General features: G+C 53.4%; 10 protein-coding genes across 10 annotated transcripts; 4 read left to right on the top strand and 6 right to left on the bottom strand.

Moving 5' to 3' along the window:
* Positions 1-156: 156 nt before the first annotated feature.
* Positions 157-1,406, top strand: N657DRAFT_642256 (uncharacterized protein). The gene is made up of 4 exons (XM_062792305.1): positions 157-212; positions 289-658; positions 1,101-1,252; positions 1,360-1,406. Exons 2-4 carry the CDS (start codon positions 459-461, stop codon positions 1,380-1,382), a joined length of 375 nt encoding a protein of 124 aa, XP_062649298.1. The 5' UTR covers positions 157-212; positions 289-458; the 3' UTR covers positions 1,383-1,406.
* A 397-nt stretch (positions 1,407-1,803) lies between these two features.
* Positions 1,804-2,500, top strand: N657DRAFT_708311 (uncharacterized protein; the record flags this gene model as incomplete). The annotated part of the gene is made up of 1 exon (XM_062797405.1): positions 1,804-2,500. A coding segment is annotated over exon 1 (281 nt), but the record flags the coding sequence as incomplete, so codon positions are not given.
* A 496-nt stretch (positions 2,501-2,996) lies between these two features.
* On the bottom strand, positions 2,997-4,245 carry N657DRAFT_568158 (uncharacterized protein; the record flags this gene model as incomplete). The annotated part of the gene is made up of 3 exons (XM_062788567.1): positions 2,997-3,358; positions 3,426-3,972; positions 4,042-4,245. 3 exons carry the CDS (start codon positions 4,243-4,245, stop codon positions 2,997-2,999), a joined length of 1,113 nt encoding a protein of 370 aa, XP_062649296.1.
* A 1,346-nt stretch (positions 4,246-5,591) lies between these two features.
* Positions 5,592-6,629, bottom strand: N657DRAFT_678630 (uncharacterized protein; the record flags this gene model as incomplete). The annotated part of the gene is made up of 4 exons (XM_062796089.1): positions 5,592-5,794; positions 6,071-6,335; positions 6,422-6,442; positions 6,510-6,629. The coding sequence occupies 4 exons, from the start codon at positions 6,627-6,629 to the stop codon at positions 5,592-5,594; spliced, it is 609 nt and encodes a 202-aa protein (XP_062649295.1).
* A 2,120-nt stretch (positions 6,630-8,749) lies between these two features.
* On the bottom strand, positions 8,750-12,419 carry N657DRAFT_678629 (uncharacterized protein; the record flags this gene model as incomplete). Its single annotated transcript, XM_062796088.1, has 2 exons — positions 8,750-8,956; positions 12,291-12,419. 2 exons carry the CDS (start codon positions 12,417-12,419, stop codon positions 8,750-8,752), a joined length of 336 nt encoding a protein of 111 aa, XP_062649294.1.
* Positions 12,420-17,270: 4,851 nt separating this feature from the next.
* Positions 17,271-18,531, bottom strand: N657DRAFT_642252 (uncharacterized protein). Its single transcript, XM_062792304.1, has 2 exons — positions 18,127-18,531; positions 17,271-18,071 (listed from the first exon to the last, which is right to left on the bottom strand). The coding sequence occupies exons 1-2, from the start codon at positions 18,354-18,356 to the stop codon at positions 17,438-17,440; spliced, it is 864 nt and encodes a 287-aa protein (XP_062649293.1). The 5' UTR covers positions 18,357-18,531; the 3' UTR covers positions 17,271-17,437.
* Positions 18,532-18,835: 304 nt separating this feature from the next.
* On the bottom strand, positions 18,836-19,172 carry N657DRAFT_269109 (uncharacterized protein). Its single transcript, XM_062786539.1, has one exon. It carries the CDS (start codon positions 19,108-19,110, stop codon positions 18,886-18,888), a length of 225 nt encoding a protein of 74 aa, XP_062649292.1. The 5' UTR covers positions 19,111-19,172; the 3' UTR covers positions 18,836-18,885.
* A 133-nt stretch (positions 19,173-19,305) lies between these two features.
* Positions 19,306-21,043, top strand: N657DRAFT_669810 (kinase-like protein). Its single transcript, XM_062795503.1, has 2 exons — positions 19,306-20,002; positions 20,074-21,043. Exons 1-2 carry the CDS (start codon positions 19,453-19,455, stop codon positions 20,799-20,801), a joined length of 1,278 nt encoding a protein of 425 aa, XP_062649291.1. The 5' UTR covers positions 19,306-19,452; the 3' UTR covers positions 20,802-21,043.
* A 104-nt stretch (positions 21,044-21,147) lies between these two features.
* On the bottom strand, positions 21,148-21,647 carry N657DRAFT_678627 (uncharacterized protein; the record flags this gene model as incomplete). The annotated part of the gene is made up of 2 exons (XM_062796087.1): positions 21,148-21,422; positions 21,587-21,647. The coding sequence occupies 2 exons, from the start codon at positions 21,645-21,647 to the stop codon at positions 21,148-21,150; spliced, it is 336 nt and encodes a 111-aa protein (XP_062649290.1).
* A 1,682-nt stretch (positions 21,648-23,329) lies between these two features.
* On the top strand, positions 23,330-23,972 carry N657DRAFT_642250 (uncharacterized protein). The gene has a single exon (XM_062792303.1). It carries the CDS (start codon positions 23,471-23,473, stop codon positions 23,672-23,674), a length of 204 nt encoding a protein of 67 aa, XP_062649289.1. The 5' UTR covers positions 23,330-23,470; the 3' UTR covers positions 23,675-23,972.
* Positions 23,973-24,343: the final 371 nt, after the last annotated feature.

The following is a 24,343-nucleotide window of genomic DNA, read 5'->3' as shown; positions in this document are numbered from 1 at the left end:
CTTACCAAGATTTCTATGAGAGGCTGGAGTTCCATATCCGCGATAAGAACATCGTACCCGCGAATATCGCCAACCTTGACGAGCATGGCATGCAGGAGCTCGAAACTACGGCCGGCAACAGTCATTGGCAGTTCCCTTACAAGCAGGGCTTTACAACTAGCTCTGATATAACTACATGGGTTACTGTCCTTGAGTGTGGCACTGCAGAGGGGGTAAGACTATCGCCAACCGTAGTCTTTACCGGGGCTTCCCTTCAGGGCCAATGGTTTTCTGCTAAAGCTGAACTAGAGGCAGACTTCCCAGATTGGAAGTTTGACTACAGTCTCACTGGCTGGAGCAATAGCCAGATTGCCTTGAAGTGGCTAAAACAGGTGTATCTGCCACAAACCAAGCCTCAAGGTGACGAGTGGAGGTTACTGGTCCTCGACGAGCATTCCAGTCATACAACCGGCGACTTCATGGCTACAGCTTGGCTAGACAAGGTTCGGTTGGTCTATCTGCCTGCTCGCACCTCCCACAAAACTCAGGCTCTCGACCGCAGTGTTTTCTCAGCTCTGAAAAACTACTTCCGGCAAGGTACCAAGGCCCTGGCAAGCTTCACAGCATCGGCTGCCGTGAACAAGCGACGGTTCCTCTATTGCTATACGGATGCATCTATGTGACGAATCTCAAAGCCCCAACTTCTGAAAGGGACTCCTGAAGGTTATACTTGACAACGGGGTGAGGTTCGGTGAAGCCAAAGGGTTCACAACAAGCAATGTCCAAGGGTACTGACAATCTTGCACTTGAGTTGCTTACTGGAGAACTCCCAGAGTCCTCCAGAACGAGTGACTATATACTAGATGCATTTGGTTGCTCTCTCGTGCTCTCTAGAGCCACCTAGAGCCAATGCTCTATGGTGCTCTCGAGAGCCTCTTAGAGCGTCCTCTGATTGGCCTTGCACTGGTGCTCTCTCATGCTCCTGAGAGCTCTCTGGAGCACCTCTAGGACTCGTTCCGATTGGTCCTAAGTGATTGGCTCGAAACGTCCTACGTTCCCCACTGGCTTCTGCAAGTAAGCCGCCGTTGTTGACTCTCGTTGGTTCATTTGTGACAATCTAGGCTTGGAATGTCTGCTAGGAATATCATCTCTGGGTTTAGGAACACCGGTATTTGGCCGCTGGATCCATCCAAAGTGCTGGAAGACCCCGAGGCAGTCCTGGAAAGTCAGGCTCTTCCTGCACGGCCGGAAACACCACCCCCTAAGCCTACGACTGAGTTCTGGACACCTCAGAAGAGCCAGGACATCCGTATGCACCAGCTAGGTGTAAGGGAAGGTATGGAAGCTAGTGGACGGCTGACAAGGACTCTGTTGGCCAAGGCAGGCATGGCCCTAGATGCTAAGAACGCTGAGATTGCATCTTTAAAAGCCCAGGTTGACCACTTGACGAAGGAATTGGAGGCTTACGAGCCACAGGGCCGGAAGAAGGTAAAAGAGAATGCCAATGATAAATTTGCGAGGATCGAGGATATTATCCAGGCAAAGGAGGATTTGATGAAGTCCCCCATGAAGAAGAGGAGGAAGACGCGACAGAACAGCCACGCAGTCGAGGAGGCCGAGGAGATAACTGTGTGTAGCTTAGAGACTATTCGCCGAGCCGAAGAGGAGTAGAAACATCAGATTTGTGTGTAGATTGCTTGCAAATTGGATGAGCTAGATGTCTTTTATGATGGTGGTGCCAAAATTCCATTGTGGGGTCGATTCCGCTGTTGGGTCCAGACGTCTACACGATTACTGAGGACATTCCAGTTCTGGCGCACGTAGCGTCCCAAGCCGCAGCTACTGCCGAACGGTCGAGGATTCAATCAAGATGAGTGGCCATTCGAAGACGAATACCGCAATGCCGCCCTGCTCGAGAAGATTAAATAGTCATGATGGAGCCCGAAGCCGACCCGGACCGGCCTATCGGTCTCATGCGGCGACCCAAGACCGTGACAGATATTCTGGCAAACCTGCGTGCCTTCAGCGACGAAGCCCAAGACTCAGGGGGGCCACCACCACTTCCCGAGGATCCCATCCCGCTACCAGACTTCCCGCCGAAGCTCAAATGCTATGGATGGACCATGATTCGCCGAGACGACATCCCTGATTTCAGCCCCGGTGTTTCTGGCATTGTCGAGGGGGACGTGGGCTGAAACAGGGCCATCGTCTACGAATATGTTCCGGGATCACCGCAGGATATGACGTCTGCCAGTTCCATCTCGACTTCTTTACGCGCTGGGCTTCTCCATGGAGGCGTACAAGCCCGACAACTTGCGCGGCGGCAAACTGGTGGATGTCAACGACATCAGCTCGCCTTTCATTGTCGGCTGGGTACGAACATCTGCAAGCCCCTGGACGTTAAGACGTGGTTTTGGACGTTAGAGTTTAGGAATGAGAGGACAGTGAGCCAGAAGCTCGTCCGGGGAACAACCGCGCGGGATAAGGGACCGGGAAGAAAGGCTTCTCGACCAGAGGTTGCTTCTCCTATACAGACGCAAGAGGTTGCCTCGCCTCTTGCAGCAGAAACCCATAATGTTAAGAGTGAAGTCAAGACGGAAACGTAGTCCTGGTGCTTCTGGTGCTATTCCATCATACATCACCTTCATGATGAAGACCAGTCAGTGAGGCTTACAGTCACGCCTCACACCGCCCGTAATGGTGAGCATACCACAACAGGTTGGTACACTTACCAGGCAGGTCGGTACATTCTGGGCGTTTGAGCATGGCGATATTCAAACTACGAGTTGCCACATAAAATACGAAGTCTTTTCCTGTGAGGCGCTTTCGTGGAACGTTGAGAAGTTCTCAAGGGCCGGAAGCAGGCATGGCGACGGGAGGATCGGTGATATGTAGGAAAGTTGGTGACAATCTATGCATTCCGTACTCTATGCTGCGTTATCCATCTGCAGGTAGCCGATCGCAGCATGCAGAATCACATTTATCATTTCCATCCTTCCACACCACAACCCCCAGTCTCATTTGCCCTGCGCGTTTTCTTCATCGTACTTGACAACAATATCCGTCACCTGCACAATGCCATTCTTGGCCTGCGGCACCTGCAGGTTCGGATTATTGCCCAGGATGCTCCGGTCGCTGCGGTCGTCGCCGAGCTTGTGGAGCTCGAGCTCGCTGTTGGTGGGCGCGGGCCGGCTCGAGATGGTGACGAATCTGCTGTGGTTGCCGGTGACTCCCGTCCCCCGGTCGAAGTAGCCGCCGCTCTTGTATCCGCGGGAGGAGGCGGCTTCCTTGACGAGCACGCGGAGCATGGGAATGCTGGAGGCGACGATGGAGGCGCACGTCTCGGCGTTGCCCCAGATCCAGAGCGGGACCCCGTCAGCTGTTTCCATTCGTCAGCCAAAATGACAACGTTATTACCCTGGGATGAAGGCTGGGAGATATCGTACCAAAGTCTGCCGACAGCATGTCGGGCAGCTGGGTGGTCTTGACGATGGCAGTAGCGCCGGCAAACATACCCAGGCTCATGGCTGCGATGACGCCTATCTTCTCCTTCGGCTTCATCTGCAACCCCCAGAGAAACTTCCACGGCAAAATCGCCAGCACGATGTCCATCAATGCCGAGTAGCCCGACGAGAAGATGTCGTAGTAGACAGTCACCTTGATATCCCAGCAGGTGCCCTTGACGGACATATCCCACGCCGAGCTGATGGGGGTGCAGTCGACCCAGGGGAACAGGGCTGACAGGAACATGAAGACGTTCATCGAGATGATGCAGAACCAGGTGACCTTTTTGTACCAGCCGTCGGTGATGTGCAGCAGCGTGATGCCGAACGACGTCTTGCTCCAGACGGCCGCCGTGATCGAGAAGGTGCCCGATGCGAGTGTGGGCACCATGATGGCTTGGAAATTGTTCCAGTCAAAGTCCCAGATATGCAGTCCATAGCCCAGGGTCGTCATATGCGTCAGGAGGGAGCATTCGATGAGGCTACAGACCTGTAAAGGCTGTGTCAGCATCGGCCAGATAGATCTGAGCGTCTCTTGGAAGATAGTGGGTGTACTCACCCAAGCGGCGATGAGGATGTAATCATCCCACCACAGACTGCGTCTTTTCAGAATGCGGCAATACACGCGCAGGGTTAGGAAAAGGGTAGCAACGGCGAACAGTGCCCAGATGCTGGACAGAAGCTTTGGGGCGGCATTGTCGTGCGGAAGGACGGCAAGTTGCTCGGGCGTCCAGGGGAAGTTTGCCTCTGTGCTGCTGTCCATAGATGAACTCATGGTGGGCGCTCTACTGGGCTCGGTTCAAAGACCGTAGCCGTGACTCGGGGGGCTTGGCGTGTCGAGCTGCTTGCGTTATTGCAGCTCGAGGAAGACCACACACGGAGCTGAAGGGTTCCATTTCTGCGAAGGTCTTCCTTCATAAGGGACAGAAAAGAGGGCCGGCTAAAGATGTCCACAGAGACACAATCTTCAGTTATTGATTTCTGGATGGATGTCCCTTGCATCGCTTGCCCTTCCGAGGCAAGTCCAACGTGGCGGGAATGCATTTTTACACATTCCTGGATGGCCTGGCGCCGAGAAGATTGACATCCAGGTGTGGCCGGGGAATCGGAAGGCAAAAAGTTGAGTTCCGCATGGATGGGCGAGCTTGGCGCCGTCGCGATAGAAAGCTTCGCTGGGGCTTATGGCACTCAAGCACCACTAGTGGCTCTTGGAGTTTAATAGAAGACGGCATATCCCGATGCTCGGTAATTCTCGCTTGGATGGAGCCGACCTCTAAGATGGTCGAGGTCAGGACGCGTTCGGCCTATTGAGATGCCTTATGGGGGCGATCCGGGCATCAACTTCATCCTTTTAACTAAGAAATGTCAGAACCTGAGCTCTTTTGGAAGTTTTGTGAACATACTCTATGTACCTGTCTGAACCAGTCAGGCCGGTGAAGTTGATAACCATCTCGTTCTGTGCTGAGCACGGTTGTCGGTCGAGTTTTAGAACTGTCGAGATCGCATGCGTCAAAAAATCAAAAAATTTACCCCGCCAAGGACCCGGTTGGATGGTCGTACCCACACAGCAAGGGACTAGCGTTGTAACTCCCCACATTTTCTGCTTGGCAGGGGCAGACCCACACCATTTGCAAATTGCAATCGCAGGTCACCGGCCCAAGGGGACTGACCTCTGTCGTCAAACTTCGCCGGCTTTTCGATGTTTGCCGCTTTGTGGTAGGTGCGGATATTCGAGAGATTTGGCTGTCGCGGCCGCCAATCAGCGACACAAGCCAGGGCTTTGACATACGACGTACCCCACGCTTGGAGGTCCGGGTCGAATAGGGAAATTCGCGTATCGTCAACAACAAGCGGCAGCCATCGGTCCGCCTGAGTATGGAAGAGGGAAGAGACACAGGGCGACGTTGATTCTCTGACAATATCTTAAAATCTGATAATACCCTACAGTGCATTCATACTATCCTCACGTACATATCCAATCCAGTAAGCGATCTGAACACAAGGTCTCCCGGTTTCGAGATCCCATTCATTACCCACGCCCGACTCCTGCTGCCCGTCAAATTCAACCCAAGCCCCGAAAGCTGCCCGAAATGTGTCCTCGTCATCCTTCTATTCGGCTTCAGGCTCGGATGAACGCGCACTGGCAGACTTCGCGTCCTTCAAGGGATCCAGCCAGTTGGTCTCGCACCAACGCTCGTGGCACTCCTTGATCTTGCCCGGCGGATACTCATCGTCCACCGGCTCTTGAAAGTTTTTGTGGAGGAACTCGATCAGTGGAATGTCCACCTTCCCTCCCTCCATCTCCCCGCCCACTCGACGAAAAGAGAGTAAGCCTGGCAGATCTGGCAGAGGATCCCATGGGAGTGGTCGCCGAGCGGGCGGCCTCTCGACGACAGTTTGCCTTGCTTCTAGGGGAGTACCGGGTAAAAGATGTGGGTCCGATGGTTGTAATATATTCTGACGCCATAGAGCAAAGGTTTCGTCTTCTTGATGTCCTTGTACACATCCCGTTCGAGGTTGATCGCGGGCGGGAGGGAGCGGGACCGACCATGGTGGGGACGTGGCTTCCTGCTGGTACCGCTGCGCACCACCGCGAGCGACACCGCGGCAAAAGGGGTACGCATTGTCCACCACCTCTGCCAACGTCTTCTGAATGACCGGGAAACGTTTGCGGTCGAACCACGGGCCTGGGCCTGTCGACGCCCAGCGTCTCGACGCAGTCGCCAATGTAATCTGTGAGAACTTGGCGTTCATGTCCGCCTTCCAGCAATCGGGGAAGAAGCTCGGTGCAGTCGACGTGCGGGGTGGTAGATCTTTATGGCACTCGGTCCTGGAGATCCAAGTCGCCATTGGCTGTAACGTGTGAGTACCATAACAAAGGTAAGCTATGGACGATGGGGGCTTGATAATCTAATGGTGTGTTGGTAGAATTAACTTACACCCGGCACGTCTTCGTACCGCTTCATAAATGAGTACGACGAACCAATCAAGGGAGCATGGTGGAAGCGCGCTGCCCCCGAGATATACCCTCGCGTATTTAGGTCGAGACGGTCCCTCTCGCTCGCAGATATTTTCGAAGAAGGAAGTGAACTGGTCGATCCAAAACACCGCGTTCTGCGCAACTTCGTAAGGAGTGCGGTTACTCATGTTGTCTGAAATCTGCTGGGTGCCTGCCACCTGGCTTTATGATGGCAAGCGAAGCCAAGGAAGTTCGTAGCCAGAGCAGAGATCTTGCGAGAAGTCGGAACTTGTGGAGGCATGAAAGAAACAAAGCGAAGAACGAACCCTCCATGCGCAGCTTGCTAAAAACCTGTTCATCAGCAACACAGGCCGGGGGTTACCACTGGCAAATATCAGATGAAATTTGAAATTGTTCCGGGATGAGGCGGCTTGAGCTAAGGGAACGCAATCTGCGAGCTACCGGTGCTGAGACTGTAAGACCTTAACGAGATATCGCCGAGTTCATTTGCAGCTCATCATTGCTCCTCCCGTCGAAACTTGGTTAGGACCGCCTCAGAAATGAGGCCTCTCAAAAATAGGCACCTGTCCATGTCTATTCTGAATCTTCCCCGAGCAGTGTCACTCGGCGGAACACGTTGATTGGGTGTGGCATTTCTTTCATCGTTCCACTTCCGCCGATAATGTTCCGTCGAGCAAACTCCAAATCAACCTGTATCCTTCCGATGCCAACCTTCCCGAGCCACAACTCATTTAAAAGCCATGTCAATACCAGCGTATAAGTACAGTAGTTGTCCCCATCAGGGTTTCGGGACGCGGGGGTTGACGAATAGCGGGGGTTGAAGATAGCGGATTTGCTCGTCGATGGCTTGGGCGCCATGGTATGTCCAGGGTGCTGATTGTTCAAGTTCCTGACAAGCTGCACAGGTGCGCTGTGCTTAGAATCTTGGGTGGTAATTGAAAGAATGGTAGATTGGCCGACGGGGAGTCGTTGACGTGAGGGTCGAATTGGCCGTAGGTGCAGAAGTAAGTACTGTACTGTACCTAGTTGGTGATGTTGACTGTGCCGCCAACACGTACAGCGGGGCCGCGCCTCCAGCTATCGGAGCTGGTTGAGCGACTGGGGCAGCGCCTGCAACTATGCCGACTCCAGCGCGCTCATCATGTCGCTTGCCAGCGTTATTCTCGCCACTGCTGGCATTAGCATCGCTGAGACGACAGTTGTCGGCCATTTTTCTGCTTTGGCCTGCCAGTAACTAGCGCTTTTGATAATTAATGGTGAGAGCTGGGAAGGCTTTGCCAAAGCGGAAGGGAAAGGAAATCCTGTTGTGAGACGCGAAGAGGAATTTTGGGGCAGGAAATCGGAGGAAAAGTTATTCGATGGTACAGTGAGCGTAAGGCTGGCCGTGGAGAAGAAGTCGCCGAACCACAGAGAAAAAAAAATCATGCCCCCATTTTTGGGCGGATGAACGGCTCTTGGAGCAAGACTTTAGTAACCTGAAGCTGTATGCTCTGCAGAGCCTCGAATCTGGACGTTCTTTGGTCGTGCGAAGCACTGATGAGGGGCAGGTTGCCCTGGGCCCGACAATGTTACCCCTTTCCGCTGTTCACGCAGTGGCTACCATTGTCTACGGCATCAATACGAGCAGGGCCAGCAATTTGAGTTCATGTGTATGTGACTTGAAGAGCCGCTGTATTTACATGATCGCTATTATTCTACGAAATTCCTTCGTAGAGCCCAACTCGTCGCTTTTCAGCGTTGAACCACACGTTTTATCACCCCTCCACTTTCCCTCCACCATCGATGCTGGCCACTCCGCCCCCATAGAAGCAGCCCTGACCCCGGAAAGACGAGCATGCGGCCCATAACTTTACAGTCCTTGATCCCAGCCGAGTGCTAGTTGCGCATAAAAATTGGCGACCGAGTAAGACGTTCTATTGCATGTCTGCTGAGCCACTCATTGTCGATGGCCGAGCGAGCTCAGGTGCTTCCTCGGGCGTCGAGTCTCCGACCAATCCCAGCTCCCCATCTCCCATCAGTTGCGTCCCAGCTATCAAGCGCAGCTGCTCCCAAGGCTTATCTCTGAATATGCCGAAAAAACTACTCCCGTAGCATACGCTCGTGGTCTGCGCTATCCCTGGGCCCGGGATCACAGGGTCGTGTGCGAATCCGTAAAGCGCAACGCGGCCGCGGAACTCGTGAGTGCCGAGATTGTTCTAATTTAAGACACCGTATATGGAGTGTCGGTGTAGTTGATGGTTACCAAACCGTAGTAAGTGTGTAGGCCTGAGAAGGTCGCGCTGTAGGTTCAGTGGCCAACGTAGTTAATGGTCACGGGCCCGTGGTAATTGTACTTCCGAAAGCCGGGAGTGGTTAGACGCGAGACCCCAATCCAGTTAAGGATGACCGGGCCGTAGTAGATGTGGGTTCCTGGCGTATGGTACTGGTCGGCGACGTCGCCGTCGAGGTTGATGATGGTGCGGCCTCGGTAGGTGCAGGCCAAGTCGGCAATGACCTACGTGCCTGTCGCCATACTGGATGGAAGAATTTAAGGATATATGGTAAGTCAGGAGCTTGAGAGAGCACTGGGTTGGGTTGAGCTTAGGGGTGCTATGTCGTGCAGGAGGGGAAGTTTGAGCGGGTTTCAGCCTTTCAGGCCGGAAGGTCCTGGGGTAACAGATTTGGAATCCCAGCACCAATGGAAGGCACCGCCTGATCTTTTCAAAGACAACAAAGACTTCATGAATTCGTCAGAATTACCTTGCTTCCGAGTTGCACCTGCTGCTTCTAATCTTTGTGCTCCGGGAGTTCAACGCACCAATTGTCAGCTTGTCAGCCGTCACTGAGATAGAATGGGATGACCAGGGTGCGCCGGGATACTACCCACCCCGAACCCTGTTGTATTCCTTGTTGATCCCATTCAGTCGTTGCTTTTTCTCTCCATCCAACCTGGAATGCTTTGTCCGTAGTTCTGGCTCTGGCTTCGGCCCCTGGGTTAGGCCATGCTTTCCATGGTTGGGTGGCTCAGATGGTTGATGGCAAGTGGGGCTAGCCCATTCCCAGCCAATCATCGCACCCTGTGAGTGCCAAAGTCGGCAAGTGGCCCATGCTGTTCACTTCGACTTCCACTACCTTCCCGAACCGACCACATAAACCACTCTCAGTTTTCGACCGGCTCGAAATTCGTCCCGAATACAACTTTTCTACCTGTAATTACGGAACAACGTTCAAAATGACGAAGTCTTTGATTGACGTCGCCTATCTTGCGGTGGGGTGGATTAACCAGTACAATGAGCTCGTTGGGTCCACTTTTCTCAACATGCACGACTCACATCTCACGGCTGCAGTACGGCACCTGGGCAGAGCTCAGTGTGATCGATTGCTTCACCAGTGCGAGACACATCAGTCTTCTCTTCAGTTCTTCACCTGCATGCTACAGTAGAGATTGTGGATTCACAGTAGCAAAGGTCTGTGAGTATCGCCGCAGTTGAATTTATGCGGTGCCTTAGCCAACGGCAGCTTGGCTAGCGGCACCGAATTTAGAAGTGTTAGTTGCCAGATGAATTTGAGGGAAGGACCATGCCAGAGAATCCTTGGGCCTGTGCCAGTTGTGACCCATCAGAAGACGAAATCTCAAAGGACAGTGTTGGCGGCAGGAGTTGCGGGATAGTGTCGCCCAAGAAGCTCGCGAGCTCTGTAACGAGGTTGGAATACCCAAGGACTTGCCAGCTTTTGGAAGCGATATTTGATTGAGAGAGTTACACGACTATAAATCTCATTATCTCCCGTTTTCGAACAACGAGAACATTTCGCCTGCGACTGGGTCTGAGCTGTCGCTGTCGGAACAGATCCGCGAGGAGTCCCTTTTGCCTTGGACAGCTACTTTGGTCGAGGTCCTTTGCTCGACCACATACTTCTTGGTCGGTCCCCTGGCCCATTGACATTGATGTTTCGACAGACAATTTCAACGACATCCAGGAGGCCAAGAACCATTTCATGGGACTCGACGTTGTCTACGACAAGGAGACGCATTCCATCAGAACAGCGCCTATTGAGCAACGTTGTAGAAGTGGCACAAACCCCAATGGCTTGAAGCTTACCCCGCTGCTCAAAATCTCGTTGTGGCGCGCTACCCTTGTCTTGTGCGATTGGGTCGAGGCAATCCACAAGTCCAAAGTTTGCCATACCACTTGGCGAGTTTATCGAAAATCATTGCCACGAGACTGGCAAGGCTGGGAGTGTCTAGTCTAGGAGTGGGGTGTTCTCTCCAACTACTTCGAGAAGTAGAGTGAGCGACACGGGGATGATTGCATCAATTGAGGCATTCAAGAGCCAGTCGGAGGGAGCTGACCGGAGGCTGGACCCTTTCATCACAGGCACCCACACAATTCGATACCGTAAGTGGCTGCCCAGTTCGCTTTGGCAATGCACAATGCCTTGTTCCGAGACACCATGGACGCTGGACATCCAGAGAACCCGGTTCAGCGTCGGATACAGGCTGTTTCAACCCCCTTCGGCAAACCGCCCACCGTGAACTCGAACATCAACGCTCTCTTGACCCGCTTCTGAAAGACTTTGACTCGGCTGGCAAAGAACTGGAGTCTGACTGTAACCATGAGCATCCGTACGACGCACCCAAGGACAACGCCGCTGAGGCAATCGCGATGACAGGAACGGCCACCATGACGACCGCAAAACCCGTTGCCGAGACTGAGACTATGGAGAGCTAGTTGGATGAACGCCAGCAGAGCATGATCGAGCGCCAAGTAAGCGAGCTCGATACATGTATTTATTACGTCTGGGACCGCAACATCAGAAAATTAGAGGATGCATACTGCCAGATACCACACCGGGCGGGGGAGTCCGGAAGGCCGTAGACTTATCTCAACGACAAGTGTTACAGGCTGACTGGGGAACGTCTCGCCGCTGCTGGGCCGGATGACTTGCTTGAGAGAAAGATGCCTTGGTCGGACGATCCTGTCCAAGATTGACGTAATGAGATCACGCGGCTGGCGAGCCTCTCGCTTTCGGACTGGGAGGGTGGGACGAGCATGGGGGCGAAGACGTGGAGGACTGAGAACCGTCTGGGGGGCTTCTTCCAAGTACCTGAAGGGTAATGTAAATCCAGAAAGAGGAAAGGCAGAAGAAGGAAGGGAAGGTCTTTGACCAAGGTGTTACGACCGCTAGGAAATGGCGCTAAGTTGCATTCCGTAAGATATTTCATTGCTTGCGGGATAGCATCTGGTGTGCTCAAGTCCTATTGCTGTGGTAGTAACACATCCCGCATTCCTGACCTAGTGCCAGCATGAGTCTATGAAGTGTGGGCGGAGCGAGGTCATTTGCACAGTAAGCAAGAAGACAATCCAGAGGTTGGCTACGAGGACAGAGACGCGTACGCGGAGAGTAAGACAAGATTCAGGTTATCCATTGGCTTGAAGAAACATGATAAAGGTCGGGAGTGCTCCTTGAATCTGATTATTTCAAAGCATCCACGTTGATTGACGCCCAGTAACCCAGCCAGTATCCCACCACCAGCGGATTGCCCCTTACCAGGTGATTTTTGTCGCCCTCGCACGAACCCTTGATGAGCAAGTCGACCTTCCCAAAGTCTGCGGTGCTCCTCTTGATTGAGCAGAGGGGCTTGTCTATCACGCAAATGCTACGATTGGTGAAGCAGATACGAAGAAACAGATTGCCATTTTCGACGAGACAGCCACCCTGTGTTCAGAATGTCCTCGTGATAAGAGCCGACTGGGGTACCCGGAAGCTTGCTTCTAGAAGAGGGTCTTAGCCAGCACTCCTATTACTTGAGCATTGTGAGCGTGATTCATCCTCTCTGATTCGCAAACGGCTTGGTAAAATATAGCCGCGAGGTCGAAGTGATTCAGGTAATGGAGGACGTCCTCGTCGCAGTACGAGCCTTCGCCTGAACCTAACCTGGCGCCCACCAGAAGCCCGAGCGCGCGGAGAGCCAGCATGATGATGACTCGCCAGTGGTAAGTTATATGGTTGCGTAGAGTGTCCGCTGCGAGGTTATAGATGTCCTTGTAAGTTTGCGGCAATTGGATGGAACCCAAAATAGGGCAATCTCAAGGCCAATTATCGGATAATGAGCGCCAGAGCACCTGAGAAATCGTGTTCCATGATACCGGCTTGGAGATTGAGGATCATCTCGAGCTCCGTCTTGGGCATGTCCCTGAATACATTGATGCCTCAAATTAGATGCGGAGAGACGTGCCAGTAACCGTGGCGAGACATGTCGTTGACCTCTCTTGGAAGCTCGGCGTTGGCCATGTTCACGGATTCGATCTTGTCCCTCCACCGGGCCAAAATCCGAATGCCTCCTGCTCTGATTAAGTTGAGGAACGCCACCTCTCGATCTCGTTCCCGTAGCTTTGTCTGCAAGTCTGCAATGGTTGCGTCGCGAACGTCATTTCCGTCGCCCTTGTCGGTGCTGCGATTCGCAGACGAAATTGTTTCAGCAGTATGACGCTGTCTCTTGGCTGCCATGTCTCCGGGGTACCCGTGGGGAGTTGTTCTTTGATCGAACGCCCAATTTCGTTCCTCTTCCAGTGTGGGTTGCCAGGATAGGCCTCCGCTTCTTGCTCTTGCTGTGATTAGTGTGATGCTCACTGTTAGCATTGTTTCCTCTCTCATGGTGCTAGGCTTGTGGTTCCAAAAAGATCCTTGGAAAGGGCATCAGGCGCCTCGAACAAGCTTTGCGTTTGGCAGTCGAGAGAATCGGCCAGGAGATGTCACTTACCTCGGTTATGTTTGGCATGTATCGAGCGTTTCGGTATCAGATATATGATAGTCAAGGCAGGCTGCAGACTGGATTCAGCTGGAAGGGACAGAGTCAGGTTGGCGGTTGGCTGCTGGGTTTGCGAGGTTGGTTTCTGGTGCAAAGGACGGTGCACTGGAAAATCGGTGCACTAATTAGCCGAGAAGCGACCAACTGAAAAGATCGCGGGAAAGACTGTGAGAAAGAAAGGCAGGAAGAAGCGCAGTGATTCCGAAATGAATCAAATTGGTGAGAAGCACAACTTAGAGCCGAACTCCAGGAATGCCGTTACGGCCGCTCCCCAGCACACTTGCAAGACTGCAAGCTGTTCGTTGCGTGGCTCAGTTTAGATGTTGTCTCTCGAGTTGTGGGCATCTGGTCGCGCTGTTCCAGGCTGCTACTGACCCGCTGCCACCTCTGTCTGCTCATGATGGCGAAAGTGGTCCATTTGGAAGTATTTCGAGAAGGCCATTTCCATGGGCTGGGTGCAACTGGCCGCCTGAGTGACGAGCGACAAATTTGGAACAACATTGAACATTCCCAGTTCCAAGCACTCCACCGTCACCCTTGAATCCCGACTCCAAAAATTGATCACCAATTCAACCACCCCATACCCAACCTCCGTTATCGCATCCAGCCAAGGCATACGACGTGACCGATGTAAGCAAATTCGCCTATTCTAGGTAACTTTGTTACCTTCCTCGCGCGTTCCCAGTGCGGATGTCAGGCCCATCAGATATACCAACAAGTTCGGTTACGACGGAAGAAGCAAAATTGTACTAAGATACATTACCATAGTAATCTTATTCCACGTGCATCTGCCGTACTCTCGAATACGAAGTTGATCTTCTCTTGACCACCCCCGAAACCAAGCTAGTCGAAAAATTCCGCCACGATATCCGCCTCTGTACAACTGACACAGAGAAGTTCGACAAGTGCGCACAGAAACGCGATAAGCTACTGAGGAAAACGACAGGCTAGTTCTCCGGCTAGCCACATTTGAGCATATCATATCGGTCGAATGTCTCACGTACAGAGAGAGGAAAGGGCGTACTCGCCCGCGATTGAGCCGGCCGAGGGGAGCGCAAGAAGATGGGGCAGCGAAATAGGACCGGTTTCTGGGCGTTGCTGCAGTCGGATCAGACACGATACCCGAGCTACTCGCACCCTTGAGGGCTATCAGCCTACAGTAGGGCAAGGATTTCGTTCAGCATTACCAGCTAGCCAGCAAAGGGCAGTACTATTGCAATCACTTCTCAGCAGATATAAAACCGCATACCCGGAAGAACGGCGTGCAGAAGCTAAACCAACTACTGCTCCGACGGTTCCGGATACCTGGGCGACGGGATATTAGGGCCGGGGTGAATCCCATTGAGCCAGTAGATCTCCGCAATCTAGCGAGGTGGAAGGATGAAGGACCGTTCGTTAAAGAAGGCGATCTAGACAAGGTTCAGCTATAGTTCGCCGACCTCACTTGTGAAGTCCTTCCTGCTAGTTTCGTTTTCGACCAATTTGGGCTCATGGTCCGGTGCCCGCCCGAGCCGTTGGCAGGACTCGTCTTTTCCAGAATCGGGTTTGGGCGGTGTCTTGGAGAGCATCTCGGATACTACCTTGACAGAGGAGGAAGCCGGCGTATCACCTACCGCCGCCAACATGAGCATTGGGGATGCCGACCCTGTACCGTCACCTGCCGCTGTTACCACTCCCGCGTCCCCAAGCCACTCTGAGTTGTCAACACCTTTGACTTTGCCTCTGGATTTCCCTCCTGACAATTCCTTCCGTGCCATTGAAACCCGGCCGAGGAGCACGGAGAAGAGCTACGACAATGCCACGTCTCGGCACGCCGCCAATGCTACAGCAACTACGCGACTCCGCCCGCGGACAGAGAACCCAGACTACCATGAAGCGCCGTCGCAAAGCTCCAAGCCAGCCAGCCGCCAGTTCAGGCCGCTCAACACAGCGAGTCTACAACAAGGGCGATGTTGCCACCCGAAATACCATCGGCATTCCTAGCAACCTTAGACAGGATGGATGCACGTGCGGTCAGGCGGATGCTCTCTGCATATGCGCCCTTCAGACTTCCCTTTCAGAACATGTGCCTTGCACATCTTCAGAATTCACAGAGGCGGTCACAAACGAGGAGTTCTCAGGAGACCTGCCGAACGCTAACACGGGTTCCGAAACGATCGGCCTTGATCACAGCCCTTTCCTCCGACGGCGCCGTGCTTCACTTCCGGATCTCTCTGACGATGACCCCCTCAAAGGTTTCGGCTCGATGATGTGATTCATAGCTCTGTATCCCCTATGCCAAGACAAGAATGCCGCCTGGGGTACTGTCTGATTCGTGACGAAGCGTACTGCCAACAGGTGCTTGTGGGGTTGCAATCCACGGAGCACGCACCAGACTCTTGGGGTAGGCGAGCAAACGAACTAGTCTTCAACATTTTGCAAAAAAGCAGACCGCCAACGGCCAACGAAGCATATTTCCTCTACGGAGAAAAGGCGGCCCAAAAGCTCGAGTCCGGCAAACTCGACGTACCTATGATCACGCAACATGAGCAGTGGTTTGGGTGGAAGGGGGAGGACCGCCCAATTCGACAGCTCTTTCGCCATATGGAAGATCTCGGTCTCGATCGGACTGTATCTGTTCAGATACAGTCTCGAACGTTGTCATAGAGATCCTGTGAGCGCAAAACGCTTCGGGAAGTCCGAGACCGGTTCCTCAGACAGCAGCTGGCAAATGACCCCTGGAACCTCCTTGACCTTTAAAACTCCTTGCCTTCGGCACTACCATCATTTCTCGAGGGAGAGAATTACCAACTTCTCCTCCGAGTGCGCGACGCAGTTCTGATGGGAAATAGCGCCGAAAGGACAGCGGCAGCCGGACAGAATTGGAACGTATGGCGTAACGTTACTGACTGGGCACTTCTTTCCGAGGGAGGGCATAACACAGCACTCCACACGGATAGCCATGGCTACTCAACCTGGATCACAGTTCAAGAAGGTCATATCGGCTTCAGATTGATCTCTAACCCAACCCAGCAGCAGCAGCACGCATGGATCTCTAATCCACACACGTAGACCGAAGGAGAATGGAGGTACGTCATCCTTTTTCCAGGGCAAACGGTGTTTTCCCCGTCCGGCACAATCCACTTTGTCTTCACGCCGCGAGAAGAACAGGCCTCTGCGTTAGGTGGTCACATCCTTCAGTGGTCTAGCATTGATCGATGGCTGCCTGATATCACAAACGAGGATATGGAACCCGACGCGTAGAGGTACGTTCAGATTGTCAAGGGACTTGTGAAAAATCGGATCCGAGCGGGCGGAAGAGGAGGTAGGCGGTCGGGATGTCATTGATAGGTTTTTCTGCTTGGTAGAGGTGAGTTAGCTACGCATGGTTGCGAGATTGTGATGAATCTCGAAGCCCCAACTTCTGAAAGGGACTCCTGAAGGTTATACTTGACAACGGGGTGAGTTTCGGTGAAGCCAAAGGGTTCACAACAAGCAACGTCCAAGGGTACTGACAATCTTGCACTTGAGTTGCTTACTGAGGAAGCTACAGTGATGCCCGTAGGCCTAAAGATCGTAGACTATATACAGCTTCCTCCCTCAGGTACCTCCGTACCTGCGATCACTGCAATCACCTCCTTGGCGGTGATCCTGGTGAGCCGCTCACCGCGCTCACCTCTTGGGTAATGATCCTGGTGAGCCGCTCACTGCGCTCACCAGTCTGCTTAAGTTCCCGGTGATCCCTTATGCAGGCTCCATCTCAGCCTTTCCCTGGTGTTACGTACTTTGATTGGGCTCTGCCGCCCCACCAGGCCTCAATAATGGTTGGTTCGTGATAAGAAGGCTAGGGGGTGGTATCTAAAATATTGAACCACTGTACCTAACAACCTACATAATATTATCAGATTTGCTATACGGAGTAAACCTTTCTTGTAAGAAGACATGGCCAGATGTGTCTGGATGTAGAAAATGTTGGTGGTTGGGAAAATGCGGGGTGGCCACTCCCCACTTTATCAAGGTTTTTATCCCCAACACTAGGGTTCAAGCGTACCAGCGCTGATCTATTGAATGACGGAAAAACAACACCTAGTATCTAATATCTATCTTGCCCTACGAAATCCGAGCCAGCGGACTCCGTATTCCAACTCCCACCGGGTCAGTTGACCAACCAAGGACCAGAAGATGCTTGACACGAGGTGTTGGGGTTTAACGGCGACCGGAGCTCGCTTTACTTCCAGACTTATTGGCGGAGCCAGAGTGGCTGCTGCCCGACACTGTGCTGGACTTGGTTGCCGAGCTAAGGCGGCTGCTGTTCGACAGGGTTCCGGACTTGGTTGTCGAGCCCGATTGGGAGCCGCTCGCCTTACTTCCAAACTTATTGGCGGAGCCAGAGTGGCTGCTGCCCGACACTGTGCTGGACTTGTTTGCCGAGCCAAGGCGGCTGCTGTTCGACAGGGTTCCGGACTTGGTTGCCGAGCCCGATTGAGAGCCGTCCGACTTACCCTCACTGCTTCCAGAGCCGCCGCCTCGAGGACTCCCTCCTGAACTGCCGCCTGCAGGACTACCTCCACGAGGGGTGGTCCCATGGGATGATCCCGAAGATGTTTCCACCATGCCATCTCTCCACGAAATGTGATCGAGCTCAACTTGATGATAGAAGTTGTCTGGGTCCGCGTGGCGTGTGGTTGGAGGGAAACCCCTGATATAGGCATGTCCAGACCGCCAGTCGTGAGCCACAACTTCATTTGGGAGGACCGCCCTCGCATCAAACGTCATGTGCAAACCGCCAGGGTCCATGACCCGCTCGCCGTCCACTAGTGTCGTGGGGTGGAACATAGACCTGGGATTGTTTAACAGCCAAAACAATGACAACTTGTGTTGATGAGCTTACGTACCGAATTTGGATGTGATTGAAAACATGACCGGTTTCATGTGAACGCTCAGCAACTCTGGCAGCAATGTATTCCAAAGCAGCTCGAAGATGAGGGAGGAATTCCGTGTTTGTGTTCGTCCAATTGTTGTACTCGACATAGATCACATTACCGTTGCGGAGGGTGATCCAACCTGCCCTGGCGCCGTTGAGCTGGTAGAGCTGGCGTCGTGAGGGTCGCGCGGAGTTTGACATGAAGACACAATGCTGGAACAAGAGAGGACAAGAAAGCTCTGCTGATCAGTCTGGTGATAATGATGGCTTTGATGCTCTAGTAGGCGGGCAGAAGAAGAAGGGGGGCCACAGAGCTATTTAAGGTATCCTTGATTTCCCCAACAGCATCGACCAGGAATAATGGAATGGATATCATGGGACTCTGACAGTGGTCCATAAGTCAGGCCAGGCGAGGTTGTTGGCAGAATTACCTAGCCACGCTATGAGACACGCGGCGGATGCCAGAGAAACTGAAACACGCGAACAAGGCCTACCGCTACTAAGACCAGAATTGAGACGTGCCCCTGATGCTGTTGGGTCTCTTCTGCTTGCCGGGGCCCAGGGTAGAGTAAGACCCGGAGGTAGTGTCTATGTAGTCACTAATGTACTGGTACGTAGAAGCCCGAGGTAGGCCCATAGCAGCCTCCGTACCACCGAGTCACCGATTACCGCAGAGGCGAGGCTAAGCCGGTCACCATGCATCCATAGAATAACCAGTTGACACAGCGGCCTATTTCAAGTGTGATTTATTTTTAGCGAGAGAATACCCCCGAGCTGCGGCGGAAAATGCCAACTGGCCAACCACATGCAACCCCATCTCCAGCCAACTATTCTGACAGCCAACCAACCAACCTGACTGAAGGCGACTGGCCGGGCAATTCCAACCGACCATTGCGTTATGAGTCCCAACGCACCAGACAAGACAGAAAAAGAAGCTTAAAAGAAAACTTGGCATTGATTGGTTAGTAGGTTTCCACGGCGCCGAACGGGCCACTCGTTGGAGCTCATGTCCAAGAGGAGACGGATTGGGGGGTTACACAGAATAGAAGGGAGATAGATGCACGGACCACCGGGCCTCGCTTTGAGGCGGCGCACCCCACGTTCCTCAAGCTCAAGAAGTGTGCCTTGCCCCATGTGTGACTCGGTTTCCCGTTTCCCACATGCATTCAGCCGTTATCCGATCATCCCATACATCCATCCACCAATCCATCAACTCACCCAGCGGTTCGTTATTTTCTTGTTCATTCTTTATTTGCGCTGGCAGATTTTGGCAGTTCCATTCCTGAACGTTGCCGCCATGCCGGAAATGGGCCCATCGCGCGTCAAACTGTATCACCACACCGGGTTCATGGTGCGGGAACACGTCGAAGATGTAGAGCGCTACATGCCCGGCGGCTATCACCCCGTTGACATTAGCGACACGATCACAAACCACCAGGATGACTATACCGTCCTTCACAAGCTTGGCTATGGCGGGTTCTCCACTGTCTGGCTGGTCAAGCGACAGCGCAAGCAGCTTGACTCCGCCGGACAACCACAAATCTCGTTCCACGCCCTTAAGATTCTTCGCGCCGACCTCAGTGACGAGCGTGCCAATCATGAGTTGCAGTTCCTCCAACGGCTTGGCCAAGTGGGAAGGTCCAGTCATCCAAACATCGTCATGCTCGAGGATTCCTTCACCGTCTCCGGGCCTAACGGGCAGCACCGCTGCCTTGTATTCCCTCTCCTCGCATTCAGCCTTCATTCGGACAAATCATGGACCTTGACTCCTTCGCAACGACACTCCACGTGCCAGCAGCTTGCAAGCGCCGTCGCCTTCCTGCACTCACACAATGTCTGTCATGGCGGTAAGACCCAGATTTCTCTTGCCTAAACGCAGTTCAAGACACAGCAATTAACAAATACGCGCCGATGGTAGATCTCACACCGTCAAATATAGCATTCAAGGTTCCAGATGTACAGTCCATGACTGAAAACCGTCTTCTAGAGTTTCTAGGCCCTATCAAAGAGGAGGCGCTTCGACTCCGCAAAGGCCCTATATCCCACTCTAAACACGCCCCGAAGAAGATAGTTGCCTCTGCATCGTTTTCCGGTCTCGATTCTTCTTCGCTGGCGACCGTCCAAATCATCGACTTCGGCTGCGCCTTTCTAAGCGACAGCCCGCCGCCGACCTTGGGGTGTCCGGTTGAGTTCTTCCCTCCAGAACTCCTTTTCGGCTGTCCGGCTTCAACCAAATCCGATGTCTGGCAGCTTGCAGCTCTTGTGTACTATACGTCCACCAGCCAGTACATGTTTCAAGTCGGTTTCCAGATTCTCACGCACCTGGTTGCCTTTATCGTCCGGCACCATGGCCCTGTTCCCGCTCATTGGAAGGGCAAGTTCGAGTGGAGCAAATATGGCCTGGCACAACCCGGACAACCCGTGGATCCGTCGCCCGAACCAGACTGGTGGTGGTCCGAGGACAGACGACCGACACCATCGTTGGAGGACCGGTTCGCCAAACGGGCCTCGTACCTCTCCGCGGCCCAGCGGGATGAGCTCGCGCGTCTGCTCCGTGACATGGTTGCTTGGGAGCCTAGTCGCCGCATCTCGGCTGGGGAAGCGGACCGGCGTCTCAAGGCTCCGGTATTTTCCTCGCTTGGGTGAAGAACTATCATGGAATAAGTAGGTAGCTTGGTGAATGTCGGGACGATAGGCGTCATCTGGGTGGCGAGCCAGACTACACATCCATCGAGCAGAAAGTTGTCCGACATCGGTTGACACTTGGATAGCTCTCTATCTACATTGTACCCACAACACCTGAGTACATAGTTGTCTAAGTTGAGTTGATCCGGCGAAACTTGGTCTAGTACTTGCTCTTCGTGTCGAGGCCGACCCTGCTGTTGCCCCAGTCAAAAACGACAAAGAAGTTTTGGATCCATCTTGCGCCCTAGAGGGTGTCGTCGTCCCCCCCGATGGCCAGCACGGTCGCGCACCAGCCGTTCTCGCCCTTCTAGCGCAAGCCCTCATCGGGAATGCCGACCTTGCGGCCATCGGCGAGCTTGCTGACAAAATCGGGTAGGACCTGGCCACACGGGTAGAGATAGTTGTTGCAGCCGTCGTCCCACTTGGAGTTGGGCACGCCGCACCAGTACAGGTTGGCGACGGCGCGCGAGATAGTCCCGCCGCCGCTGCCCGAATCTACGGCCACTTGGAACTTTTTCTCGTGGAACTTGGCGTCGCCGTAGCCCGCGCATACGCCCTGCACCTGGATGGTCCACAGGCCGCCTGTCGTCGTCACGGCCCCCTAGCTTGGACGAGTCGATGAAGCAGAACTGGGACCGGTCGAACTGCGGCAAATCGTGCCAGTCGACTGCCCAGAGTGGCGCTGGAAGACGGAAAATATTAGCGTATTGTCACCGGTTCGGGGGCTCACAAAACCGCAAACTCACCATCCAAGAGCGGGATGATAGTCTCGAACCAGGTCGGCAGCCTGGTGGGCTGAGTCCACATGCCCTTCCGATTAAGCAGGTGCCCCAGTCGGAGGGGGCTTTCGAGACCCAGCTCGCCGACTGGTTGATCGAGCCCTGATCGCCATCCGCAAGGAAGAGAAGGAAGAGCGCTTCTTTCTTAACGTGGCTGAGCCGTAGGGCATATCGAGCTCACCCCAGCGCTCCCTCCGGCCTCGCAGGCCACTACCGCTCCTGCTGCAACTCCAGAACCAACAGGCTCAGCCCGGAGGTCTGGTTGCCAGGCTCGCTAGCTCTCCTTTACTAATGCTTGTTTCAGCCAACTCAAACTCTAATTCCACCCCCGTAGCTAGTAAGGTATATACACCCAAAGGTGTCAACTTCAAGCTGGACTCAGGAGTTGGATACTGCCACTACCTACGCAAAGCAAATTGATAGCTGGTTAGAATTCGCCAATTGATTTGATGGCTAGTTATCAGTGTCCTTGTTCATTCTTCAGTCCAAGGGGTGGTCAAGCGTATGTATTCACCTACTGCAATAACGGCAATGACTTCCTGTCGTACGGGGGCACGGGAGCAAGGCAGAACTGTGATAATTTTGCTGTTCTGGTGTGTATTGATGGCAGAGAAGGAAAACTTGGCCAAAAGAAACTGCCCTTCCCAGTCGCCAACCCTGGGCGCCACAGTATGCCAAAGCTAAACCGCCTCACCCCACGACGGAGACTAGTGCTTGAGCGTCGGCGGCTGGCATCCAGCCTACTCGCCGCCGGCGCACTACTCCCGGAGTAATTGCAGGCCGAGCCCTGGACCGCAAGTCATATCATGTGTTGGATGGTCAAGCACGAGCTTGCTTGCAAGACTAAAGGATTCCCAGGAGTATGATGTAGCCAAGCAACTAGTATCCAGGTGGCGGCGGGAGGAGCCATTCTAAGCACGAGGCAAAGCAACGACCCATTGTCACGACCTTTACTAGAGTACATATCTTGGTCAAAAACGAAAGCGGGGATCTGCCTCTGTTGTCGGGGTGAGCATGTCGGTTCCAGGTGACTAGGACGAAAAACAGCCAGTTTTGGCTTTCCATGCAATACCTCTGATTATTGGTAGGACGCATTCTGCAGGCGTTCTCAATGACAAAGGAGCTAATTTTGGCTTTTCCGCTAGGACATCATGCACAAATCGGCGAAACTTCAGGATGTAGGGAGTGGAAAGGAATGGAGGATGGCCATGGGGATGGACTGAGGGCCATAACTTAACGAGAGCAGAAGAGTCGAGAATGGGTGATTAGGGCGTTGTAATTCGCCAAACTCGTCCAGGTGGCAGAGACGGGACCACCGGAAGAGGATAATACGGGTCCTGTGGCTCATCACCTGCTCATGAGTCGCATGGCTTTGTTTGCTCTCCATCAAGATTTCGGGTAACGGCAGGAAGCGCGATATTGGCGAAGACAGGCACTGGGAAAATTCAAAGCAAGACTAGCAGGAGGTGTTGGAAGTTGGAATTGGGATGTGCGTGCCAAAGCGCCTGCAGATTCCTTGACGTTTTCTGCAAGCAGCAATCAACCAACCCCTTCTTCCCAAATACCGTGACTGATAGTTATTTGATAAGTCACACACTCGTAACTACCGGTCATTCGAAATTCAAGTCATGCCAGAGCACAATGCACGTCGACACTTCACAAAACGAAACTGTGGACAACATGTCGATGACGACGGTAACTTCGCATCTCCAGGGCTTTGGTCTCGCGGACCCGGGGCTGCCGCTCGGCTACATTCTCCAGCTTCCCGACGAGCTGCTGGTCGACATCATCTCAGCAGCCGCGGCATGACCTAAAAACATATTCTACGCCCTCTATGCCGACCGACGCGCCATGACGCTGATGTGCCACCGCTTCCATCGCCTTGCCCCGCCCATACCCTACTCTCGGCTGATTATCACGCTCGAAACGATCATCAACCGTTACGACACTCCAACTTACTCTTGGGTAACCTGGGATCCGCCTGCTCCCACATATCCCTCCTTCTACCAAACCAATCCCGTCGGTAGGACACTGCACCTCCTCCACCACACCTGAGTCGAACCCCAGCCTTCGAGGCTTCTGCATGGAGCTGGTATTCGACATGAAAGACGAGCACTGGAACGATCCGGCCTTGCTCCAGTGCGGCAAAGAATGTCGTAGAGTGGCTTAGCAACACCGCAAGCCTCCGCTTCCACAACGGTTTTGGCGACAACAAAGAGGCCAACCTGTTCTTACTCGACTTGGCTTCCTAGAATCGTATCCTCCCCAGAAATGTGGGCGTGTATTGATAGGAAGCGGTGGAAGTGACATACGGAATAGCCAATGATGGCAGGGTCGTTACAGTTGAATGCAGACATCCTGATCAAGTCGGGTGGATGGATGGAATTCATTTCGCCCGGAGGCACGAAGCCTAAAGGGCCTTGGCACGCTAACTACATCCGATTCGTTGACGTTCGGTCATCAACTCGTACAAGCCCTCTACTCTCTCCCCTTTTCTCACGCCACCTGTTGCCTCTTGACTTAGTTTAGCAGATCGACTTGGAGGCTGCGTTCTCCAAGTGTTCAGCGTCCTATCTTCAGCAGCTAAAGCGGGATCTGCTGGCTGAGGCTGTGTAGTGTTAGTGGAGCTCCGCTACTGTGATTGTCCCAATCTTTCGTCGTTCCTCGTCAAGATCCAATCTCCCTGTCGCCATTGCGTACTTGATCGTTGCCCGGACTGCTTTC

The sequence above is a fragment of the Parathielavia appendiculata genome, assembly GCF_033297405.1.
Source record: "Parathielavia appendiculata strain CBS 731.68 unplaced genomic scaffold N657scaffold_3, whole genome shotgun sequence".
In the NCBI taxonomy this organism is placed as follows: Eukaryota; Fungi; Ascomycota; class Sordariomycetes; order Sordariales; family Chaetomiaceae; genus Parathielavia; species Parathielavia appendiculata.
The sequence above is the reverse complement of the archived record's forward strand: the minus strand, read 5'-3'. Positions and strand labels throughout refer to the sequence as shown.

Excerpts from the sequence above, each read along its gene's own strand:
- N657DRAFT_642256 (XM_062792305.1), top strand. The coding sequence starts at position 459 with ATGGCTACAGCTTGGCTAGACAAGGTTCGGTTGGTCTATCTGCCTGCT. Across the intron at positions 659-1,100 it reads TGCTATACGGATGCATCTAT|GCTTGGAATGTCTGCTAGGA; the intron begins GTGACGAATCTC and ends GTGACAATCTAG. Across the intron at positions 1,253-1,359 it reads ACCACCCCCTAAGCCTACGA|GCAGGCATGGCCCTAGATGC; the intron begins CTGAGTTCTGGA and ends CTGTTGGCCAAG.
- N657DRAFT_642252 (XM_062792304.1), bottom strand. The coding sequence starts at position 18,356 with ATGTCAAACTCCGCGCGACCCTCACGACGCCAGCTCTACCAGCTCAAC. Across the intron at positions 18,072-18,126 it reads TTCAATCACATCCAAATTCG|GTCTATGTTCCACCCCACGA; the intron begins GTACGTAAGCTC and ends AAACAATCCCAG.
- N657DRAFT_269109 (XM_062786539.1), bottom strand. The coding sequence starts at position 19,110 with ATGCCAAGTTTTCTTTTAAGCTTCTTTTTCTGTCTTGTCTGGTGCGTT.
- N657DRAFT_669810 (XM_062795503.1), top strand. The coding sequence starts at position 19,453 with ATGCCGGAAATGGGCCCATCGCGCGTCAAACTGTATCACCACACCGGG. Across the intron at positions 20,003-20,073 it reads ACACAATGTCTGTCATGGCG|ATCTCACACCGTCAAATATA; the intron begins GTAAGACCCAGA and ends CGCCGATGGTAG.
- N657DRAFT_642250 (XM_062792303.1), top strand. The coding sequence starts at position 23,471 with ATGACGCTGATGTGCCACCGCTTCCATCGCCTTGCCCCGCCCATACCC.